The sequence below is a fragment of the Perca flavescens genome, chromosome 19, assembly GCF_004354835.1.
Source record: "Perca flavescens isolate YP-PL-M2 chromosome 19, PFLA_1.0, whole genome shotgun sequence".
Lineage (NCBI taxonomy): Eukaryota > Metazoa > Chordata > Actinopteri > Perciformes > Percidae > Perca > Perca flavescens.
Window position 1 is genome coordinate 7,886,934 of NC_041349.1, and position 24,073 is coordinate 7,911,006.

The 24,073-nt window shown below is 38.2% G+C and overlaps 2 protein-coding genes across 2 annotated transcripts in view; both read right to left on the minus strand.

Moving 5' to 3' along the window:
- Positions 1–3,096: 3,096 nt before the first annotated feature.
- Positions 3,097–14,213, minus strand: LOC114546190 (L-amino-acid oxidase). The gene is made up of 8 exons (XM_028564877.1): positions 14,120–14,213; positions 10,738–10,785; positions 8,513–8,736; positions 6,928–7,040; positions 6,394–6,595; positions 4,785–4,853; positions 4,424–4,560; positions 3,097–4,108 (listed from the first exon to the last, which is right to left on the minus strand). Exons 1-8 carry the CDS (start codon positions 14,211–14,213, stop codon positions 3,319–3,321), a joined length of 1,677 nt encoding a protein of 558 aa, XP_028420678.1. The 3' UTR covers positions 3,097–3,318.
- Positions 14,214–16,660: 2,447 nt separating this feature from the next.
- The window catches only part of LOC114546191 (L-amino-acid oxidase), a 9,454-nt gene continuing 2,041 nt past the window's right edge, over positions 16,661–24,073 (minus strand). The window contains exons 2-8 of the mRNA XM_028564878.1: positions 23,647–23,689; positions 21,587–21,810; positions 20,510–20,622; positions 18,801–19,002; positions 18,253–18,321; positions 17,862–17,998; positions 16,661–17,450 (exon numbers count right to left, since the gene is read on the minus strand). Of these exons, the coding sequence (XP_028420679.1) occupies positions 16,661–17,450; positions 17,862–17,998; positions 18,253–18,321; positions 18,801–19,002; positions 20,510–20,622; positions 21,587–21,810; positions 23,647–23,689 (1,578 nt within the window). The remainder of the gene's footprint in view (positions 17,451–17,861; positions 17,999–18,252; positions 18,322–18,800; positions 19,003–20,509; positions 20,623–21,586; positions 21,811–23,646; positions 23,690–24,073) is intronic.

A 24,073-nucleotide genomic window follows, 5' to 3' on the forward strand; every position in this document is an offset into this window, starting at 1 on the left:
AATGATTTACTTACAGATCAATAGTATAAAGGACTGAAAGCAACTTAGACTTTTGGACTCAAATATTTACTTACAGCTTTCATGTAACCTTACAACTTTAGGTCTTATTTAATGCATATCATATTTGTTTGTTCCCATACATATGCTAAAGGGTGCCTTGTGCATCGGTATCTGACACTAAGGGCCACTGACCAGTGGTCAGTATTTGATGGGTTGGTAGTGAGAATGGGATGAGGAAGTACCTGGGACCTTGGAGATGGTTGCTGGGGATGAGCTGGAGTCATCCTCCACTGGGGTCAACTGGATCGTCTGTGCCTGAGGGAGAAAAACAATGACTTAAACTTGAGTGTGCATGGTAGACAGTGTAATATGTGTTTTTGTGGGAATTATGGCAACAACAAAAAAGTGATGATATCTACGTTATTCCTAGTCCAAGGATACCTTGTGTGAATTATGTGGGGACTAATGGGCAAGATTGCTGCAGGTGGAAGGAGCGAAACAAGCTGCAATGTAACGTTAATGGACAACTGCGCACCTTCAATGTCCACCAGAAGTGCTGTTTTAGCCACTGAAATGCTCAGATTATTATTTTGTGTGTCTGACAACATTATAGAAATGATCCCTATAAAGCACGTGTCAAACTCAAGGCCCGCGGGCCAAATCTGGCCACTCGCAGATTATGATCCGGCCCATGTATCAATTTAGGCTCACAATACATTCCAGCCGACCTAGTTTTTGTCACTTTTTCCGACATTTTGGGCACTTATTCCGAAATGTTTTGTCACTTTTTCCGACATTTTTGTCACTGTCAATCAACTAAACATGTCTGGCCCTTGATGTCATTCTTATTTTCCAGCATTGCCCACTGGGAAATTGAGTTTGACACCCCGCTATAAAGAGTTGTTAAGAATAAAATCATTTTTGTTTAACCAGAAACAGCCACAAGACCACTATCGCCAAACCCTCTGGACTCCATGTAAATAATCAGTAATTTTATAGTAAAACACACACTTCATTCAAAGTCAACAGAAACAAAATAATCAACAGCTGTCTAGGTTCGTCTTCCAACTGTTCCAACAATCACCACTCTGGTTTTGTTGAAATAGACTCCCTTAATTCCCCAATTTACATGTGAAAATATGCTGGCTCTATACACCTGAAAGTGTTGTTTAATTAATTAAATGGAGTCTGGTGGAATTTTGTGATGGTGATTTCGGAACTGTTTCTGGTTAAACAAAAAGGGTCTTACTCTACAACAAGAAGTTCTATCTCTGTAGGGATCCTTTCCATAATATTGTCAGACACTTAGAATAATAATCTGAGCCTATCATTACCCTTTAAGTTGAGATGAGTGGACGACCTGAGGCCTTTAGTACAAAGCAAGGTCAACATACCAAGGATATCTTTTCATTGGCTTCACTAACCCTAACATTGGCCGTTTGGATAACCTGTATCACGAAGCTGATCATTAACGAGCTCGGTCAACTCTGGGTTTTCCTTTCCAGCCACGAGCGTGTTCAATGTAAAATAGGCTGAGATGTTAAAGTTAGGAGCGACATCATCAGAACCAAGAATTAACTACTTCATATGATATAAAATAATTCTACGCCATCATTAAATAAATGTGATGAGTTGAAGGCACAAGATTATATCCATTATAGGATATATATAAATATATACTGTATGTGTGTATATATATATATATATATATATTTCCTCCAGTTTCCCTTAGGATAAATAAAGTTTTATCTTATTGACAAATACAGCTATATAAGCAGAAAATAATGAAAGTAACACAAAGTAGGTCATAATATAAACTTCTAAAATATCCAAATGACAGAATAATAAAAATAGCTGATAAAAAGACATTTAAAAATGCAATTTTGTGTCAGTGTTTTAGTTTATAAAATGTTTTAGTGTATTACAAATATAATTGTGGCTCGATGTGAGACTCACCAGAGTTGAAGCCACACAAATCAAACCCAGACAGACGAGTGTGCCGAGTCGCTTCATCTTTGTTTCTGTTGTCCTTGCTCTGTGAAGACTCGCCGAATGCTTCTCTAGCAACTCCTTCAGCTCATTTAAAGCTGGACACATCAGGAAACATCTGATAGGTCAGATCAGAGTTTAGTAACTTCTGCTGTCAACACAGGTGGATATGGAGGCTGTTTGTTGTCCTGTGATCAGCCTACTCAGCTCAGTTCCTAACAGGTCTTACTGACATTTTACCCAGCTCAGTTCCTAACAGGTCTCATTGACATTTTACCCAGCTCAGTTCCCAACAGGTCCTACTGACATTTTACCCAGAATGTTTTCTCAAAGCAAAAAGTGACAAACAGCAGCGACAGTAACAGTTATAGCCAGTAAGGAATCAATAAGGGAGACATGTCAAAATACGCACAAGAGAAAAACATAAACATCATAAAATATTTATTATTAATATATATTAGGTTTCTGAAGTTAAGGCACCTACACACCAAACTATAATGTTTTTTATTTGTTTTCAGCAGTGAGCCACAATTATATCAAAAATAAATATAAAAAGGGGACATTTAAAGACAACCTGCCTAGTTTTCTACACTATTACCAAGAAGAAATATCAGTTATCTTCTATTCTACACATCATTCTTTAACTCCACCTCTGTCTTATTTCTTACATTATGTCATTAATTTAACATAAACTCATGGTTCGATTTTCTTTATTGGTCATGTGCACAACAATAACAGAAGTAGGCATTGGCAATAAAAATCTTAGGCCTCAGGCACCTGCAACACTGTTCATTAAATAACTAAACAAAAACAGAGGTAAAAGCAAAATATGAATCAAAGACAAAAGAAAAAATAGCACAAGCTGAGATAAAGGGCTATAATATAAATTAACACAATTTTAACACAAGATCCAAGTCATCTTCTTTTCTTGCAAAACAAAAAATCAGTGTCAGAAAATAATACCGTCTTCATTACAATTTGCATGTGAATAAAATCGGTTAAACCAAAACAAGAAAACAACTTTTATATTATTTGCCCTTACTGCATCTAGACAAAAACAGTTATTGGCTATGCTTGCAATGGATGGATGGATGGATGGATGGATTAAGCTTGAAAAAACATTAGTGGTGCACAGATTGTTATCATAGACAGTAATCGCTCAAAACACTGTGTAAGTGAATGACATCTGATTATACTTTTAGCAACATCAAGCCATCTTTCACTGCCAAAAATCCGCCAGTCTGATGCCGATTAGAGCTGCATGGCGGGATTGCAAATAAATGAGACTCACTCCTAAGGCAACCAAGCAAAAGTGCTCGTTTTAAGATCCTAGAGCTCGTCGTGGTGTTGCGTTCTAGCTGACACTTTGTTAATGTTGGAAGCAGCCCTGATCGCAGATTTCATAGATGTCTCGATCCAAGCGTGAGGAAAGGCTGTGTGTTCACCAGCAAAGTGCACCCTGCCTTCACTTCTGAAGAGCTCTTTAGAGTACTCTAAATGTTGGTAGGGTGTGAAGAGAGCAAAGGCACCCAAGCTGTGAGGATCCGCGCTCCACCTTTTCACCACCACCCCTGTGCAGAGAGACTTGACCCTCTCACCGTGTATCTTTGCCAAATCTCTCAGAGCCAGCTCTTTCAGGTCTTCATCACTTGCACCTAAGAAGAGGAGGGAATCGTCACACCAGGTGTAGGAGGCTAGGAGGACACCAATGGTCTTATTGGTTGGGAAACTGTGGCTGGGGTAGTAGATGAAACGAGAGGGCTGGTCGGTGATGCTCTTTCCTCCTCGGATGCCATCTTTCTCCCAGAACTTCTCACTGAAGGTGAGAATGATTTTAGTAGAGCTTTCATAGTGGACTGCCCTCAGTGCCTCCATCTTTCTGATTGAGAGAGGTGGATCAAAGTCAATGAAAAGGGCTGCTTTGGCTGTGGTTGTTACCAGGACGATGTCAGAGGAAAGGTCTATCAAAGAGGACTGCTGGCCTGTCTGATACGATACAATCACACCTTTATCTGATTGGCTGATACGTTTGACTTTAGAGTTGAGGTGGATGGGGACATCAAGGACAGTAAGAAAAGCTTTGGTTAGGAGATCTGACCCGCCAGTCACTTCATCGTACCTTGAAAACAAAAGGACAAATTTTTTTGTCTCATTGAATTGGGCACAAATGTGACAAAATGTTTCGGTATAATATGTGATGTGTATGTCAACACTGTTTAATAATCAGTCAGCAGATCTAATCTATGGACATTCATATGCCAGGTGAAACTGTCTCAAAGATCACCACTGAAACAATTAAATGCATTTGCGTCTCTCACAGCTAGACCTGCATGAAATATTTTGTTGGTGTTAGTACACCCTGGTTTAAAACTAAAACATATAATCTTTTAGGACAAATGTAAATGCACAAATGTGTTAAATCAACCAATCGTACAAGGTGCTGTCACTGACGTCACTCTGGATATAGATCATCTCAGTCAGCGCAAGGTGCATGAGGCTCTGTTCATTGAGTAAGTCTCCAATCATCATCACTGCTTCTGGACTCAGTTTGCCTTCTTCTTTCAGATATTCCTGTGAAACAACAAATACTGTTTTGAACATTTGGTTTCAATTCTTTTTTTTGGTTTCAAATTTATGTTAATCTTAAATTCCTGGTGGTGTGCCTTCTGAAAAACCAATCAGCTGAACATTTATTCTATTGTCCCATAGCCTTGTTCAATTTGCATTGGAAGAACATAACACATTGTTGTGTTTCAGACTCAGTGCTCATTTTGTGAAATCACGTTGTGATTTACCTTCACAGAATAATGGTCGTACTTCTTCAGTGCAGCTCTGCAGCCATGGGCCTTCACTTCATCTTTCACCTATAGAAAAAAAATCATATTTATACATATATATATATATATATATATATATATATATATATATATATATATATATATATATATATATATATAAAGTATGTATGTATAAGTATGTATGTAAGGTCTAGGTTACATAATTCAATGATGAAATGTTATGTTATTACAATAAATGTTCTGACTGCATGTACAGTAACCAAGACATCTTAAAAATGTTTTACTATGTAATACTATTCAGCTAAATGTTTCAGTTTTAACCTAGATAACTAGACATCTTTTGATGTCCATATAATCAAGGCAATGCTTACTGGAACTACATTTTTACACTTTATTTTGATATAAGCAGTTATGACGGGGTCCAAGCCTCCCCTTGTCCATCCTGGAGCAAGTCACCTCTGACAGCCCGCAGAGCCCACAAAAGTACAGCACGAGAAAGTGGAACCCAAAGTGCAATGTCAGAGAGGCAAATGTCAGGAAACATTGCAACATGCAATCTCTGTAGTAAACTGCAATAGCAAATGTCCCATTTACTTTCATTGAGTAATAGGTCAAAACATATCTACCTTAATTATTGTGCCCCCTGACTGCCGATCTTCACCAAATTTGGTACAGAGCCTCAGAATGGCATGTCAAACAATAATCTCAAGGCTTGTGTTGATAGCATTTACTGTTGCAGATATATTATTTATTCAGGGAAGGTTCACTGAGAGGAACGCCCTGATCACATTAACACAGTTACACATTCATACCTGGAAGCTGCCCAGTATAACCACAGTCTGATCTGCTAGCCACTCCATTGGAGCAGTTGGGGTTAAGGGCCTTGCTCAATGGTACCTTAGTGGTGGTTTTGTAATTTTCCCATTTAAATGCATTGAGGTATTTGCCAAAACACATCTACCACAATTACAACACCTCCTAATGTCCGATCCTTACCAACAGGCGTGGCAAACAGGAACACCAAGTTTTGTGTATATCTAATTTATTATTATTAATTTATGCAATATTTAATTAAGCAAGATTCTTTTGATAAAGTTTTGTCAGGGCTTTCTGACGATGCTATGTGCCGACTTTCAGACCAATTGGGTGAAACTCCTAGGAGGAGATGGAAAAAGTAGGTTTTGCACATTTCGCGAAAAAAATGTGGCAGTAATAGGGAAAAACACGTTTACCGCCATTATAGCGCCACCTAGTGATCCACATGTATAATTTGAAGTTGCTCACATCAGTGTAAGTGGTGAATCCAAACATGGGTCCCATAGGCCACGCCCACTTTGAAGAATCCGTACACAACTGTAGGCTTGGCTCAGGAGTGGCCCTAGATAATACCCTCAAAAATTCTTAATTGGATTCAAGGAATTCGTGGGTATGAAGTTTTCAGCACGTTTTTTTTCTGCTATAGCACCACCTAGTGGCTGAAATGTGTAAATTATTGTGTTTGAGGTCCCTGCAGGGTTCTTGGACCAGTCCTGAAAATGGCATCCCATGGTTTAGCCTGTAGCATCACTTTTATTCATGGAAAAATAAGAAAAATCCCTTAAAGTACCTTCTGCAGAGCTTGCTGTAACAGTTGGTTGGCTGACTTCCCCCTCTCGCTTTTTGGCAGTTTATACTTTAGGATGTCAGGATTTGCTTTGACTGCGTACGTCCTTTTCCGCAACCCACGGATGAGGTAAAATGTGTTGTCGTCACTCATTGAAAATGGATTCAGCTTGACTCCTAGTTCATCAGCGAACCAACGGACGATGCTGTTAACAGATGAGACACCTGATGTTGGCATTGTAACATTTCCATATAGGTTCTGACATTTCTGTAAAGGCAAATTAGACAATTGCCTGGACATTGGAAAACTGTACTGTTTGTACTGGGCCTATCCACACTACACACATCACTTATTATTTTTTAGCCATTGCTAACATCAATGTCAAAGAGTATTGGTTTTTCTCTTGCTGATGCTCGAGTTTCTTTTAGTAGTTAGGTATTGCTGCTCATACTAACTATACCTAATAATTAACATGTGTGACTTTCTGAAGGTTCAAACGTGGTTGTATTGCAAATTTAAAACACATTTTTTACTCACTTGTGAGTACTCGGGATCCTCATGGCTCCCAGTTCAGCATACCAGCCCTCTTCTTCATTCCTATAGGTCTCCACCCGTCCTCCAACACGGCCACTCGACTCCAATATGGTTACCTTGTCCAAACAGATAAAGTGCTTAGACATTGGTGTCTGATTCCTGATTTGAAGAAAAGTTTTGTTTTGATTTGTGATAATACATGGATTGTCTCATGTCATAGGGGGAAACTTTGAACCTAGAAATAGAGCTTGTGCAAGCATAAAGTTTATATTTAGTAGAGAAGTAATTATCATACAATGTATTATTTTATTCAAGCTAAGTGGCAACTGAAAAGTGAAACCAATGCGGAAGTGCTCAAAGTAAATAAAAATTGACCTTATTTCTCACTTTCATTTTGTAAATGATGGTCCCATTTATTTATAAATAGACAGGGACTCTTCAGGGCATGGCTACAGGGTAAGCATGTTAACCATGGCACCTGTGTACATTAAAATAGCTGTGAACTTGTTTTTGAGTGTTGTCTGTGTTTTCATATTACATTTTGGAACATTTCGGTTGCCTAAACTGTCTTGTTTCACTGTTCAGTGACCCCTTGCCAACCAAAGCTAGCAAAAGCTAGCTGGTGCATAATGGAAACTGCTGTACATGCAGATTAATGGCACTGATATCAGGAGGTCTGAGTTTACCTGCCGGCAATACTCCACTAGTTGACTAGGGTTAGAAGGGTTGAAAATCCATTGAAACCATACAGACACTGGCTTAGCTACATCATCCTTTCCAGCTCAGCCCTTTTGTCCAAATATGGTCACATCTGGCTCCAAAATACCAAGATAGCGACAGCCCAAAATGCAAACTCAAGGCTTCAAAACGACAGTCCACAAACCAATGGGTGACATCACTAATGCTATGTCCATTATTTTAAGCCCATCTGAGCTTTCATTTTTTCAAAGGCAGAGCAGGCTACCCAAGGCTCGGTTTACACCTTTCGTCATTTCTAGCCACTTGGGTACCATAGGCAGTCAGGGGGAACTATTATTAATGTTAAAAAACGTCATAATGTGAAATTTCATGCCATGGGACCTATCAGTCTATGATAGAAGCACCAACTATGTATTCTATCCTTAATACATTTCTTTGTTATCCAAACAATTGCACATTACATGTGCATTTCATTACTCTCTGTGTATGTTTAGTGCATCTTAAGATTGCTGTGCTTATGGGGCAACCTCTAGCTCACCCAGTAAGAGTGTGCACCCCATGTAGGCTGAGGCCTTTTCAGCATCCCGGGTTCAAATCCGACCTGCGGCCCTTTGCTGCCTTTCATCCCCCATCTCTCTCCCACCTTTCTTGTCTATCCACTGTCACTCTGAAATAAAGGGAAAAAATCCCCCAAAAAATAATCTTTAAAAATACAAAGAATGCTGTGCTTATTCAGACACAAGACCGACAGGAAATCTCCAAAACATTTACATACATGTGCTCATGAGCCTGTAATTTGTGGTGGCTGCATATCTGTCAACTTCTGTCTATGTTGTCCTGCCAACAAAACAATTAGAGTAACTTTAAATTATCAACTTGTTGCATGTACCTTGTGTCCTGCGTCTTGCAGTAGCTTGGCAGCGGTCAGTCCAGCCACGCCAGCTCCGACAATAACAACATGATGAGATGTATTTATGTGCGAGAGGCCGTTCTTCACAGTCTGCAGCAGTTCATCGTAGTCTTTGTCCTCTAGACAATCAGCCAGGTGTTCCTTCATGCTGACAGCAGCAGTGATGCTGTGGTACAATGTGAGCAGCAGCACACTGGCAGCAACTGGAAACCCACACACACCAAGAGGAAAAGACCCCATTTTATTCCAAAAGAGAGCTCATATCACGTTAATTTAAGGTAAGACACTGAAAAAAATGTGCCTTTACTTACCTTTAAAAGGTGAAAAAGTCATAACGTCATGTTCGGGCTAGCTTCTCTAACTCAATGAACTCTTTCATTTAACATTATTTTTCTAAGTCTTTCTGAAAAAGTGATCCTGTGAAATGTGTTCCTGAGGTCCACTTCAGCGCCTGCTAATAGTAACTCAAACTCAAGTAATTGTTGTTTAACTTTGTAACTGTAGTTTAAACTACAACAACGGCGAGCACTTGTGCCATCGTAACTTGGTTTCATCCACATCTGTAATATTCACCAAAGGCTTTCTTCCAAAGTCCTTTTCCTTTATAGTCACTCTTTAGCTGTAATTTCTGTTGTCCAAAAACTTCTCCAGGGTTTAGTCCTCTCTTTTCGGCTATTACAGTCATGTCTAAACTAAATGTGACCCCCCCAACTTGCATGAGAACCCTCCTCTTTTATCGAGCCGTGTCGTTTCACTCAGTGTTCTCGGGCTCTGGGAAATGGTAAATATTAAAGTCAGCTAAAAAACTGAAATAAAAATTGAATAAACAATTTATGATTGTTACTGTTTTTATCTAAAAATGTACTTTTTAGTAAAGCTATGTTCACAGGCTGAATATTTATTTATGTCAGAGTCATTTTAAATTAGTTTTTTCTTACTTGTAGGAAAGAAACCCAAAATTTCTGGTTTCACTTCTCCACGAAACTGGAACTTGTATTTTAGGGCTGCATGATTATGCCCAAGTTTTGCATTGCCAAAATTTGGATATTATGAATAATATTGAAAAAATACAGATTCATTTTGTAATGTTTTGTTTTTCTGTTATGTCACTTTCCAATTATTTAACTCTAGTCTCCATATATCATAATCTGTATGCTTGCCTGTAAATCAATTTCAAGTTTTTGCTTTAAAGGTTAGGCTAGGAATCAATTTGAAAGAATTAAATGAAAGTGTACTAAATGAACTCTATATCTATTGTTGTTAATGTAATTTTTTCACTACAGAACATATTAGTGTATTTGAATTGTAACAACATTTGGATATTACAAACCCATAGGGTAAAGTGTTACCTTTTATTTCTCTCAACAGAAAAACTTTTTCACTTGCACTTTATAATGATCTAATTCTATAATGTTTATTAAACGCACAGCAAATTAATCTTTCAACAAAAAGTCACTTTCTTCACAAGAAAATAGTACTAAGGTACTAAAACACCACTACTAACTAAAATAAACAAATATCTTGGAATAGATATTGCATTCATAATATATATTCATAATAACCTAACGAGACAACTGTTTAATCAGACATCTACAACTCTGACCAGATTTATTATGACATGATTAAATATGACAGTGTGAATTATTTCAAAAAGGAAGTAGAGAAACTGAAGAATTACACACAATGAAAAGCGAGTTACAGCGTATGTCATATATAGTGTGTATATAATGTTAAACATATATATTTTCAAATGTGGACCCCAGGAAGTGTAACTGTGCTTAAGGGCACAGCTAATGGGGATCCTATAATAAACTAAACAATATATGCCAGTAAAGACTGGCCTCTCATTTCATCATGCAGCGCTGAAAATATAACTTTGTGCTTAAAAGCAGAACTACTGTGCAGTGTTTTTCAGTGGATCAAAACCGCAGACAAGGAAACAGATCAAGGACCTGACCACAGCAAAATCTGCACGTACACCACATATTTGAAAGCACAGGATAACTGCAAAATAATTTAAAACCCATTTCCAACCACCTTTGAGTCTCCACCAGTCTGAAAAAGTGAATGAGGGGCAGTCTGATTGCACATTTCTATCAGTTAAGTTTCTAGGTTTCTTCATATTTCTTCATATTTCAAATCTTGCTGTCTCCAATGCTTTTGTCTTAATAAAATAAAACACAGTACTGCTGCAAAATACTCACGTAATTTCCACTTCACCCAATGTGGATCCATCTCAGTCTTCTTTCTGTCTTTAGTGACACAAGGACGAGAGACAAAGTTTAAACGTTAAATCCTGACAATCAAAAGTGGATGTCAGATCATGAAAGTATGTATTAAAGTATATTTAGTTTGTGTGCATCTCATGATCTCATTTGAAGCGGTAAAGGTCAATGACAACTGCAATTTGAAACAGTTAGAAACACACCAAAAAGATAATTCTGTCCTAGTATTATTAGCAAGGTCTCTTTAGAATTTTACAATGCCTACACTTTCTGTACAACTGAATACCTAGTAACGACATTCATAATAAAAAATGATGATGCACATTTTACACATTAAGTATTTAGTTTAAATTTCCATCTGGTTTTTCTTCTATCGCGAATAGAATTGCAATAGTTCGTATTATTTTATTATATAATATATAGTTGTATATAGATATTTTTTACTCACGTATATTTCAATTGTCAGCGTTTTATGTTTTGATATTGCTTTAATCTTTAGTTTTCTTTCTATTCTATTCATCCAGTCTTGTATAGGCCAAGAAATATTTTGAAAATTAAACTGAGATTAACCTCATTTAGGAAGTAAAAGAAAAATCCAACAGATGCTTTCTTATGCCGATATAATAATGATACTTCAGTTGATAAAAGTTAAATCTTATCTAAAGTTATGAATGTTATGAAACATTTCCTACCTTTTGAGGGGCTTAAACAACAAAAGCTATGATGTTGGCTGATGTTAAAGTGACTAGATGTGAAATGTTAGCCTCTTATATATTGTACTGCCTCAATGCTGGAATTTTTCTCTCAGCTGACCAGACTGACCTCAAATGGCATGACTTTGTCGGGTTTTTTTATTATCAGAGTTTGGGTTTCAGTTTTATCAGCTCTTGCAATCAGGCAATCTAACTGGCAGGTCTTATGATGAAAAGGGAGACTGTGTGTCATCTTATGGGAACATTTCTAACAATGCATCCACAATGAGGAAATGCAACATTCATCTTACATTTCATTTGCTAACCACAATTCTCATTTCCAGTCAAAAGTTTCTAGCGTGCGCTACATGGAGGTATGGTATCTTTAACTGGGTTTGCTTTTAAGGAACCTCTGTAAATAGCAGCTTCACCACAATGCATTTTTGCATGGTCAAACAAAAAGCGGTGGTGTATGAGGAAAGGACCCAAATGCAGAGCAGCAGGCAGACAGGATTTTCGTTTTTCGGTCAAATGGCCTTTTGAATGGTAGTAATTGGGGCACTTTTATGCTAGACTCAAAATAGCTATTTTTAAAACACTAAGAAAGCTCGACATAACATGAAACTTTGCTCCAAGTATCACCAGGGGCTCTACACATGAACTCAAGCATTGACAACATTGTTTGTGTACAAAGTTTACTAAAAAGAGAGGTTTTGAACCACTCACCGTAGCTCTTATTGTTTCCGGCTGCTACCACCTCGGCAATGAAAACGAGTCGATATCAAAACAAGTAGCCACAGATTTAGTATATCCCTTGTGCACTGGTGTAGTTAAGGTGTAGAGCCCCTGGTGACACTTCAAGCTAAGTTTAACGTTGTGTCGAGCCTTCTTAGTGTTTTAAAAATAACTATTTTGAGGCTAGCATAAAAGTGCCCCTACTACTCCCATTCAAAAGGCCATTTGACCAAAAAACGAAAATACGCTATATCTTAAAAGTGGTGCTTCCGTCGTAAATATACTTTTAAAACAAAAGTTTGACTCGAGTACATTCACAAAAAGACCCTAGGTTGCATTTTGGCGAGAGTTACGCTTTAAGTGATTTAAAGGTACTCTAAGTGATGTCACGCGTTTTTTAGGGCCAGGGACACATCAGGCCGATTATCGGCCGTGGGACAGTCTGGCGAGGTCAGTGACTCAAATCTGTTCAGTGTGTCCCGTGTTGTCGTCCATCTGGGGGGCTGTCAGCGTTCATTTTGGCCGACCTGACATGTTCGGTCGGCGGCAGGGCCGTCGGGACTCACCCGGAAATGACGAGCGGAATGAGGTGACTACAGTCTCTCAAAATCTGATGAAAATCTTCTAAACTGACCTTTGTTGAGCTGAAATGAAGACAGATTCAGCAACTGCACGGCCTATTTCTCGCTTAAAATGTTTCCAGAAACACGTTTCAGTGAACTATTTTAGTACAATATGAGATCGTATTCTGAACAGCCGCCATGACAGTCCAAGTCTGAATTTCCGGAGAAAACAAACCCATGTGACGCGTTCGTCCAATCAGCTGCCGGTTTTCATTTCTTGGGCAACATTACAGATTAGCGCCGCCTGCTGTTATAGAGATGTATTACATCTCGTCTCCTCTCATCTTTTTGGTCTGTTCTGTGGCAGTTTTTTGGACCTCAGGGACGCGACTGATCATATCGACGGGGTTTTCTGTCAACGGTCGGCCGTTGGCTATATGTGTCTACATCATTAGGCTACAACATTTTTTGTCACATACAGTAAACCTCTCTTCACCATCTGTGAGCTGCCGGTCCCCTTAACACACTGTAATAAAAACGTGGTCTCTGTAGACAGCCTAGGGTCCACGCACGGCAACAAAAACAAAGTGGTCCAACATGGACCATGCAAATATATACAAACCATGTTCCAGTGTTCAGCCAATAAGGGACAAGAAAGATTTGGGGGTGGGGGGGGGATTAGTGCGCTGAAGCACAGAAGGGAGAGGACGGGATGAGGAGGAGGGAGGAGCGAGCTAGTCTTCGTTTTGTTTGAAAATACTTTGAACGTCAACAAGAAGTAACGTCACCCAACATCGCTTAGAGCACCTTTAATGGTAAATCGATGATACATAAGTTCATACTCACAGTTGAAGGAAGCATGTCCAGACATAAGCAGATAGGATTCCACAGGTTAACAGGGATGGGGCGGAAACACCATTGACAATCTGGCCAGGAAGAAGTGTAGATAGGCTGGTATAGATACTGTGGTGGAGGAACAGGGGAGTAAAGTCTGAGGGCATCTTGTGGATGGATGGAGAATGGAACTGTAGAGTTCCTAGGAAATGCATGGTGGGCAACTGAAGTAGCCACCGTTATACAAACTTGACCAAAGCAATCTTAAAATGTTCAATTATCAGGACATATTACTGTTACAATAGTAGTGTACACTTGAAAATCAGTTCAAATATACCCATTTGGAATATAATGGGTGCTTTTATCATTAGAAATTATGTAACCCTTAAACTTATATAAAACACTGTAGGTACCATTGTTGATTCAGTGCCGTGAATGATTTTAATACGCCCGTATCAAACCATCCAGCACCAAAAAGCCTCTATCCACCGCTTCTGCTACTCTAGTAGCTTGCAGTGTTTCTATCACAGAGCTTGCCATCCATCACTCGCATCTCCATGGTCAAACCAGCTGCCGTTAAAATTGGAGAAAGAAGCCGGCAGAGCGAAGTCTCGGCGACCAGAGCAGACATAATAACGACTCTCGCGAAACAATGTCTGATAATTTTACTGAAATGAGCTGGTTTGACCATGGAGATGCAAGAAATATGCACTAGTCCAGAACACAGGACGTTCTTCCTGTATTTACTTTCTTGCTACCGCCCCCAGACACATCCAACCAATAAGAGGAGTGGAGTTCTTGCGTGATTTGTAATGGCGCATTTTGGTATGCTTGGATTTTTCCAGGTGTGAAACCAAACCAAGCCAAACCGCTCCAAGTTTAGAAACTCACTGATGTGGACCAAAGCAAATGAACTACAGGTGTGAAAACGCACTTATATAAGGCACATATTTTAATCTGATATTCATACAGACACCTAACTCTGCACTTGGCCCATGTAGCACTTTGGGAATCAATGCCTTGGGCCATTTAAGTTACTACAAATTATCACAAAATAAAAAGTTTAAAAAATAATTTTGCTTCACACAGATCCATCTGATATTAATCGCGTCTTCTTTCCCTCTTTGCTGACGTGAAGAGAACAATATGTTTCTTTCTTTCAAAAAAATGACTCATTTATAAACTTAACAAAAAGACTACAAAACATTTTCATATTTATAGTGAAATTGCAATGACATCAAAACATCAAATAAAAATATAGATTGTTACTGTTTAAAGAGCTTCAATTTCAACATCTTCTGTTGGAGTAACTTGAAGTGAAAGGGAAAACCTCTTAAATAGACACATTTAGGGTTGGAATTTTGTTTTCATCTAACTGGCTTAGCTGGAAAATGGTAAGACTTCCTGTTTATCTTTTATTATAAATCAGGGTTTTGGTCCTCATTGTTTGGTCTCTTTCTCTCTCGCTCCCCCAACTAGTCTCTGTAAATTATGTGTGTGTGTATATATATATATATATATATATATATATATACATACATACATACATGTGTCATCTTATTTATTGGAAACCCTGCCCACAATATGAACTGAAAGGAGGAAATCAACAAACCATTATTTTAATTAATTAATTTATCTTGAATTCCGATTGTTAACCGCATATTTGTCATTCACACAGTGTCATATATCCAGTATTTAGATGAAGCCATGACACCTCCAATGCTTCTGCTTTTCAGACAGAGAAACACTTTCACTTTGTTGTATTTAATATGCAATGACAGTAAAACAATTATCTATCTATCTTAAACCATTGTTTGGTATGTGGGAGGTCTAGTCTTTAATATAAGAGCTGCTTTTTTTAAATTATGAAGGAAAATTGGTTGACATTAAAATAAGAAATAAACAAAATGAATCATTTTTAATATCAAACAACAGCGTTTATAGTGGCAGAATGCTCATGATAAAACAATATTGTTTAACATGAACATTCTCAGTATATCTGAATACATGTATCTAAAATGTAATGAAATCATGTTTAACCTTTGTGGCACTTTAAGATAATTTGCCCCTCACTTGGAAACTTAAAATGTATGTTTGCACCCAACTAATAAAGCTTGCCAGAATTGCTAAACATGCACAAAAAAAACAGTATTGAAAGGACAAGGATGAAGTAATGGACAAACAACTATTAATTTGAGCATTTAATTCAACAATTTGAGAGCACAAATGAACCTAGATTAAAAGTAAAAAATTTGTATGAAAACATTTTACAGTTTGTTTCTTTGTAATGTGCTGTTTTTGATATGTTTAAATCAGATCAGATGTCACATGCGTTATTTCATTCTCTGTATTTACCATGTGTTAATGCTGTTCATTGTAATGGACAATTGCTATATACAATCAACAAAATAAAATATTTCTAAATGGGTGCCATTTCTTGTGGTTTGTTTTTTGAAGATTACTGTGTTTTGCCAATGATTATATCTTGACTGAATGCCTTCTGAAACTGTTAAAAATCCTGATGCACATAAAGTTTGGAAGTTAATTGAAGGTTTGTTAATGATTAACTGTTTAACAACCAATACCAAAACAATACCAATGTTGGCCAAAAAGAGTTAAACAATCAAAAAAGCATATTGAAACAAAAATGAAAAAGATAAAAAATGTGTCTTGTTGATAAAATGAATATACGCTATGATCTATATAATTTAATTTAAAACTGCTATTTAACTTGCGAGTAAAAACCAAGCCCCCGGGATGTGTGTCAGGTTTTGACATTGCAGCCAAACGTCAAGGTAAAAGCAGTGTTAGTGGTGCATGTACTGTTGATTTTTAGAGGCAGTTATCGCAAAAGCTGTTTTGGAAATTAATTATATCAGAATAGGATTTTGCCTAGCAACAAAAAGCCATCAGTAACTGCCAAAAATCCACCAGTTTGATACAGATTAGAACTGCATGGTGTATAGACAATCACAATGAGCCTTACTCCTAAGGAAGGAATGCAATCACCAAGCGTAAGATAAAATTTGACAGACATTTCAGTACTTTGATAATATTGATTGACCTAGAAAGTAGACCCTAGAGCTCGTCATGGTGTTGCATTCTAGCTGACTCTTTGTTAATGTTGGAAGCAGCCCTGATCGCAGATTTCATTGATGTCTCAATCCAAGCGTGAGGAAAAGCTGTGTGTTCTCCTGCAAAGTGCACCCTCCCTTCACTTTTGAAGAGCTCTTTAGAGTACTCTAAATGTTGGTAGGGTGTGAAGAGAGCGAAGGCACCCAAGCTGTGAGGATCTGCGCTCCACCTCTTCACCACCACCCCTGTGCAGAGAGATTTGACCCTCTCACCGTGGATCTTTGCCAAATCTCTCAGAGCCAGCTCTTTCAGGTCTTCATCGCTCGCACCTAAGAAGAGGAGGGATTCGTCAGACCAGGTGTAGGAGGCCAGTAGAACGCCAACGTTCTCATTGGTTGGGAAACTGTGGCTGGGGTAGTAGATGAAACGAGAGGGCCAGTCGGTGATGCTCTTTCCACCTCTGATGCCATCCTTCTCCCAGAACTTCTCGCTGAAGGTTAGGATGATTTTAGTGGAGCTGTCATAGTGGACTGCCCTCAGTGCCTCCATCTTTTCAATGGAGAGAGGTGGATCAAAGTCAATGAAGAGGGCTGCTTTGGCTGTGGTTGTCACCAGGACAACATCAGCTGAAAGATCTGTCAAAGATGACTGTTGTCCTGTCTGGTACGATACTATTACACCTCTGTTTGACTGGCTGATGCGTTTGACCTTGGAGTTGAGGAGAATAGGAACATCCAGGACATTAAGAAAAGCTTTCGGGAGAAGGTCTGATCCACCAGTCACTTCATAATACCTTAAAAACAAATACTTGTTTGAATGCAGTGTTGTAGAGAGGTGCATGTCAATATGGTATGTTTATTTGCAATTATACTCATAGGTAATGATTTAAACTGGGAGAGCAACATCCAGGCATACGTGTCAAAAGAGTTCTTCTGCCGGTTCATAAAAGCAACTTTCAATTTCATCTAAGTTTAGGTAAAAAATGTACTTCACATAGTGCTACATGTAACGCCACTGAATTACTATCTTTCAGATGAAAAGATAAAATGTACTCGTTTTCTCTTGAAGCCAGTAAACTTTAGTTTCCCAGACCTTTCATGACCACCTTTCATTTTCTGGCCAGGGGTTTTATAATTTTTAACTCTACTGTAAAAAAATATTTTCCAATCTTGAATAGTTGACAGTGTGGTATGTAGGGCCTTACGTAGTGTTGTCATTGATGTCAGTCTGGTCATAGATCATCTCTGTCAGTGCTGTGTACATAAGGCTCTCTTCGTTAAGAAGGTCTCCAATCATCCGTATTGCTTCTGAACTCAGATGTCCTTCTTCTTTCAGATACTCCTATTAAACAAAGTTCCATATATGCTGTCAGGGTGGCTCAGAAAGAAAGCTTACATGTTTTCTACTAGTCAGGTTTTCAAATTTAAATCAAGAACCAAGAATGTATAGACACTTGTGGATGTGGTGGGAAGTTTCAGTAACAACTTGTTTGTTTTCATAAACCATTGAAAATGGCATTCGAAAAATAATATCAGTTGTGATTCGCAATTTACCCCATTCATTTTAGAGCAATTTATGATATCATTGTGTTTTACCTTCACAGAGTAGTGGTCATATTTTTTCAGCGCAGCCTCACAGCCATGAGTCTGCACGTAATCTTTCACCTACAAAAAACAGGAACAATTCATTCATTTCTCTATTGAGCTGATGGTGTCCCCATGAGTCAAACTTAACTTTGATTTGCCTATAATGAACCATGAATGTGTAACTCGACTGTATGGCCTAGCCTTACACAAAAAGGCACCAAATGAAAACTCTTAGAGGTTGGGCCCACCAAACAGCAATGCCAGTAGTTCAATGTTTGTCTTATTTTCATATAGTTCAGACTTTAAAACATGTCCTCTTTTAACCTTACTGGCCGGAACAGCTTAACAATGAACTTCTGACTTCAGCAAGTGGTGAATTTCCTGAACCCGGAAGGTCCGATATTGAGGAAACTATCCCATTAGTTATGTTGCACCATGTTTTATATAACCCTTCTATGCTGGTGATAAACTACTCTACAAAAAAGTAAAAAACATTTGCTTTCCAATGATGTGTGAATTTCTGTCCATCCCTCCTTCCTTTCCTTTGTCTAATGTACCTTCTGCAAAGCTTTTTGTAGCAGTTCGTCGGCTGACTTCCCTTTCTCACTTGGTGTGACGTTGTACTTCAGAACGTCAGGGTCATTTTGCACTGTGTACGTCTTCTTCAACAACCCATTAACCAAGTAAAAGGTGTTGGGGTCATACATGATGAAGTTATTCAACTTGACCTTTAGGTCGTCCGCAAACCAACGGACGATTCTGGTGACAAAGGGGATGGTGGTTAGCTTATTACTGTAATGTGTCTTTACCGTGTGAGCCTAGACAGTAAACAATGACATTCACTAGACAGCAGCAACAGTGGCAGCCTCCAAGGGCCTCAAAAACAAAATTCACCTTCTGCTATTTTGAAGTAACTCGCCATGTTATTTTTATGTAAATAAGGAGGAATGTTTCGCTCTATAGATAACATAACATAACTGAGTCAGTTCCACTGTAGTGATAGTAAAACCTTTTTGAAACCTCCTTTTGATTCTGTCCCCGTTTAATTTTTATCTCACCTTTAGTGTTTTAAATAATTGTAATAACAATATGGGTGAAGCTATTTGCACCCCTGGTACAATTATTCGTACCCTGGTGCAATTAGAAGTGAATGCTATTCGTACCCCATCGGTGCATACAGCAATGTGTTCTATTAATACCTCATCTGGTACAAATATCAATGTATGCTATTTGCACCCCTGTGCATTTAAAGTAATTTGGCATATATTTACACACACTTATCCATACTTCTGATGTATTACACCTTTTTGGAATATTATCGTTGCAGTGTCCAATATTATGCACACAGAGAGACGCTAATACATACACTTGGGTGGGCCGCAATATTTTTTTTTACAGGGTGGTAGAAGAAGCTTCATGAATATTCATTAGGGAACTCATCACTGATTGGCTCGCTCTGACATTCTTACCCTAACCATAACCAATCCCACTCCTCTTGCCTAAACCTAACCAACCCAACCAGAGCAGGCAACGAGTACTAGTCATTTAAGGATGAGTCCCTAATGAATATTCATTAGTCTTCCCCTACCGCTCTGCAAAAATTAAAATTGCGTTCGCGGGCCCTGACTTGCGCAAGGGCATGCAAATTATCCAATCCAAAATTAAAAATACAAGATCACCTCACCAGGGAATCAAACTCCAGACTCCCAGACCAAACCTCAGTGTTCTAAACACTCACCTAGCAGTTCTTACAGAATGTTGTACAACTGTTTACCACTTGGTTTCTTCAAGCATTGGTTGCTATGTAACCATACTATATACAAAAAATAGGTACTAACTAACAAACTAACGGTTGTATGCTTTCACTGAAGACAGAAAGTGCAACTGTAGTATCCATTTTCCGCTAGAAATTCAGTTGTTATAAACTTTAGAGACAAAACTTTCCTAATATGCCAGTTTCTGGTTTCTGCGGTCATGGAAGATGAACGTCCACTATGATTTTGGTGCACGCAAGCAACGTGTTTTTGTGGTTACGTCACAGGGTGTGAATAGCTCAGCTGTGTGGCCCAGGCTATTCGAACCGGGGGTCCAAATAGACACTCTGTAACAATAATATGGATGGTTTCCTTGCAAATCAACCCCATTAAAAGCTGAAAGTTTCATCAGCATCCTTTTTACACAAAGATGTTAGTCTGAGACAGGGAAGGGTTGCATGCCATGTTTATATGTAAATGCCCAACTGAATGTTTTTAAAACTTAAACTCACTGGTGAGTACTTGGGATCCTCATGGCTCCCAGTTCAGCATACCAGCCCTCTTCTTCATTCCTGTAGGTCTCCACCCGTCCTCCAACACGACCACTAGACTCTATTATGGTTACCTTGTCAGAACAGAAAAATACAAACAGAAAAATACACAATAAGGCCATTATGTAATGTTTGAAAGGTAGTAGGTTTGGCATACAACTGGACAGCCTAAAGCCCTCTTTCGTGGAAGTTACAGCTTACTTACTCTCCGTCTCCATAGATGACGATGACGAGATGATCTCCATCCTGCCAAGGTCATGGAGGAAGTAAACACATAGCACATTCTGTCTGTGCTGAGGTATTTGGGTTAAGCATCTGTGTGGCACCCTCAATATCTTCGTTGACATTGAAGGTTCAGCTAAACTTAAAGTGGCCATATTATACTCATTTTCAGGTTCATAATTGTATTTTAAGGTTGTACCAGAATAGGTTTACATGGTTTAATTTTCTAAAAACACCATATTTTTGTTGTCCTGCACAGCTCTCTCTCACTGCTGCAGATCCCCTTTTCACCTGGTTTCTGTTTTAGCTACAGAGTGAGACCTCTTTTCTTTTTCTTCTTCTGTACTATCTTTGATTGCACTCGCACATGCTCAGTAGCTCAGATGTAGATCATGTCAGCTAGCTAGCTCCATAGAAGTAAAATAAAGGCTGTTTCTTCAACTTCAGTCAGTTACAAGGCATGATTAGCTGGGAGACTTCTAAATGAGGGTGCACATGTAAGTAGTTTATTTTGTAGATTATGGTGAACTTGTGTGTGTTGTAGCAGTGCTTTGCTATTGAGAACGAGGTAGCATGCTAACGCTATGAGCTAATGGTTGCGGTTAGCCAGCTCGTTTTGGCTTGTGATGTCAAAAGCCGGGCCGATTTTGAACAGCTCACCCGGAGACTGAAGGCAGGACACATTCAGAAACCGTATCTCACGGTATAAAGTTTGTCTACGTGTGGAAGCACCAGAGACACAACATAACACGCCGGGTAAAAACAAGCCCTACCATGGTAGTGGTCTTTATACCAATATCAGCTTGTTGCATGTACCTTGTGTCCTGCGTCTTGCAGTAGTTTGGCAGCCGTCAGTCCAGCCACGCCAGCTCCAACAATAACAACATGATGAGATGTATTTATGTGTAGGAGGCTGTTATTCATAGTCTGCAGCAGTTCATCGTAGTCTTTGTCCTCCAGACAATCAGCCAGGTGTTCCTTCATGCTGACAGCAGCAGTGGTGCTGTGGTACAATGTAAGCAGCAGCACACTGGCAGCAACTGGAAACCCACACACACCAAGAGGAAAACCCTCCATTTTACTCCAAAGAGAGCTCATATCACTTTCCATCTTCCTTGATGTTGGAATATTCAATTCAACAACTGGAGAAGATTAAAGCTAAAGTTCAGTTGAGTTAATTTAATTAAATGTAAGACACTGAATAAAAACTGTGCCTTTACTTACCTTTAAAATATAAAAAAAAGTCATAACGTCATGTTCGGGCTAACTTCTCTAACTCAATGAACTCTTTCATTTAACATTATTTTTCTAGGTCTTAATAAAAACGTGAAATGTGTTCCTGAGGTCCACTTCAGTGCCTGCTAATAGTAACTCAAACCTCACAAAGTAATTGTTGTTTAACTTTGTAACTGTAGTTTAAACTACAACAACGGCGAGCACTTGTGCCATCGTAACTTGGTTTCATCCACATCTGTAATATTAACCAACGCTTTCTTCCAAAGTCCTTTTTCTTAATAATCACTCTTTAGCTGTAATTTCTGTTGTCTAAACACTTGTACAGTGTATAGTCCTCTCTTTTCGGCTATTACAGACATGTCTAAACTTACTGGGACCCCCCCCTTTGGTCGAGCCGTGTCGTTTAACTCAGTGTTCTTGGGCTCTGGGAAATGTAAATATTAAAGTCAGCTAAAAAACTGAAATAAGTATTGAATAAACAATTCATGATTGTTACTGTTTTTATCTAAACATGTACTTTTTAGCAAACAACAACACGACACCCGCATGTGATGTTAACTTTCCCTGTTGTTCTTTTCCTAAAGCCAACCTCCATATAGATGCTTCCCATTACGTGCTAACCATCACAAAATAATCAAGATAAACGTGACCATTTCACGAACTATTTTTGCTTTAAAGGTTAGGCTAGGAATTAATTTGAAAGAAGTAAATAAAAGTGTACTAAATGAAAACTATCTCTATTGTTCTTAATTAGTACCTGATTACTTTTTTTTTATCTGCAGAAAATATTAGTTTAATTAAATTGTAAAAAAAAGTTTAGATATTACAGACCCATGAAGTAAAGTGTTACCTTTTAGTTCTCTCAACAGAAAACCTTCTTCACTTGCACTTTATACTGATCTATATTAAACGCACAGCAAATTAAACTTTCAACAAAAAGTCACTTTCTTCACAAGAAAATAGTACTAAGGTCCTGAAACACCACTTCTAACTAAAATGAACAAATATCTTGGATTAGATATTGCATTTATAATAACCCAAAGAGACAACTGTTTAATCAGACATCTACAACTCTGACCGGATATACTATGACATGATTAAATATGACAGTGAATTATTTCAAAAAGGAAGTAGAGAAACTGAAGAATTACACACAATGAAAAGCAAGTTGCAGCGTATGTCACATACAGTATGTATATAATGTTAAATATATATTTTCAAATGTGGACCCCAGGAAGTGTAGCTGTGCTTACACAGCTAATGGGGATCCTATAATAAACTAAACAGTATATGCCATGAGACTGGCCTCTCATTTCATCATGCAGCGCTGAAAATATAACTTTGTGCTTAAAAGCAGAACTACTGTGCAGCGGTTTTCAGTGGATCAAAACCGCAGACAATGAAACAGATTAAGGACCTGACCACAGCAAAATCTGCACGTACACCACATATTTGAAAGCACAGGATAACTGCAAAATAATTTAAACCAATTTCCAACCACATTTAAGTCCCCACCAGTCTGGAAAATTGAATACCAACATGGCAGTCTGATAGCAGATTTTCTTTATGTTTTAAAAATTGCTATCTCCAATGCTTTTGTCTACATAAAATAAAACACAGTACTGCTGCAAAATACTCACGTAATTTCCAGTTCACTCGATGTGGATCCATCTCAGTCTTTCTCTTTTTGGTGACATGAGGACGAGAAACAAAGTGTAAACATTAAATCCTGACAAGCAAAAGTTCTATGTCAGATCATGAAAGTATGTACTAAAGTATATTTAGTTTGTGTGCAGTTATCTTATGATCTCATTTGAAGCGGTAAACATCAATGACAACTGCAATTTGCAACAGTTAATAAGAAACCAATAAGATAATTCTGTCCTAGTATGATTAGCAAGGTCTCTGTAGAATTTTACAATGCCTACACTTTCTGCACAACTGAATGCCTAGTAACAACATTCATAATAAAAAATGCTGATATACATTTTACACATTATTTAGTTTAAATTTTCTTATTTTATACTGACATTTCAATTGGCAGCTTCTAATTTTTTGATATTGCTT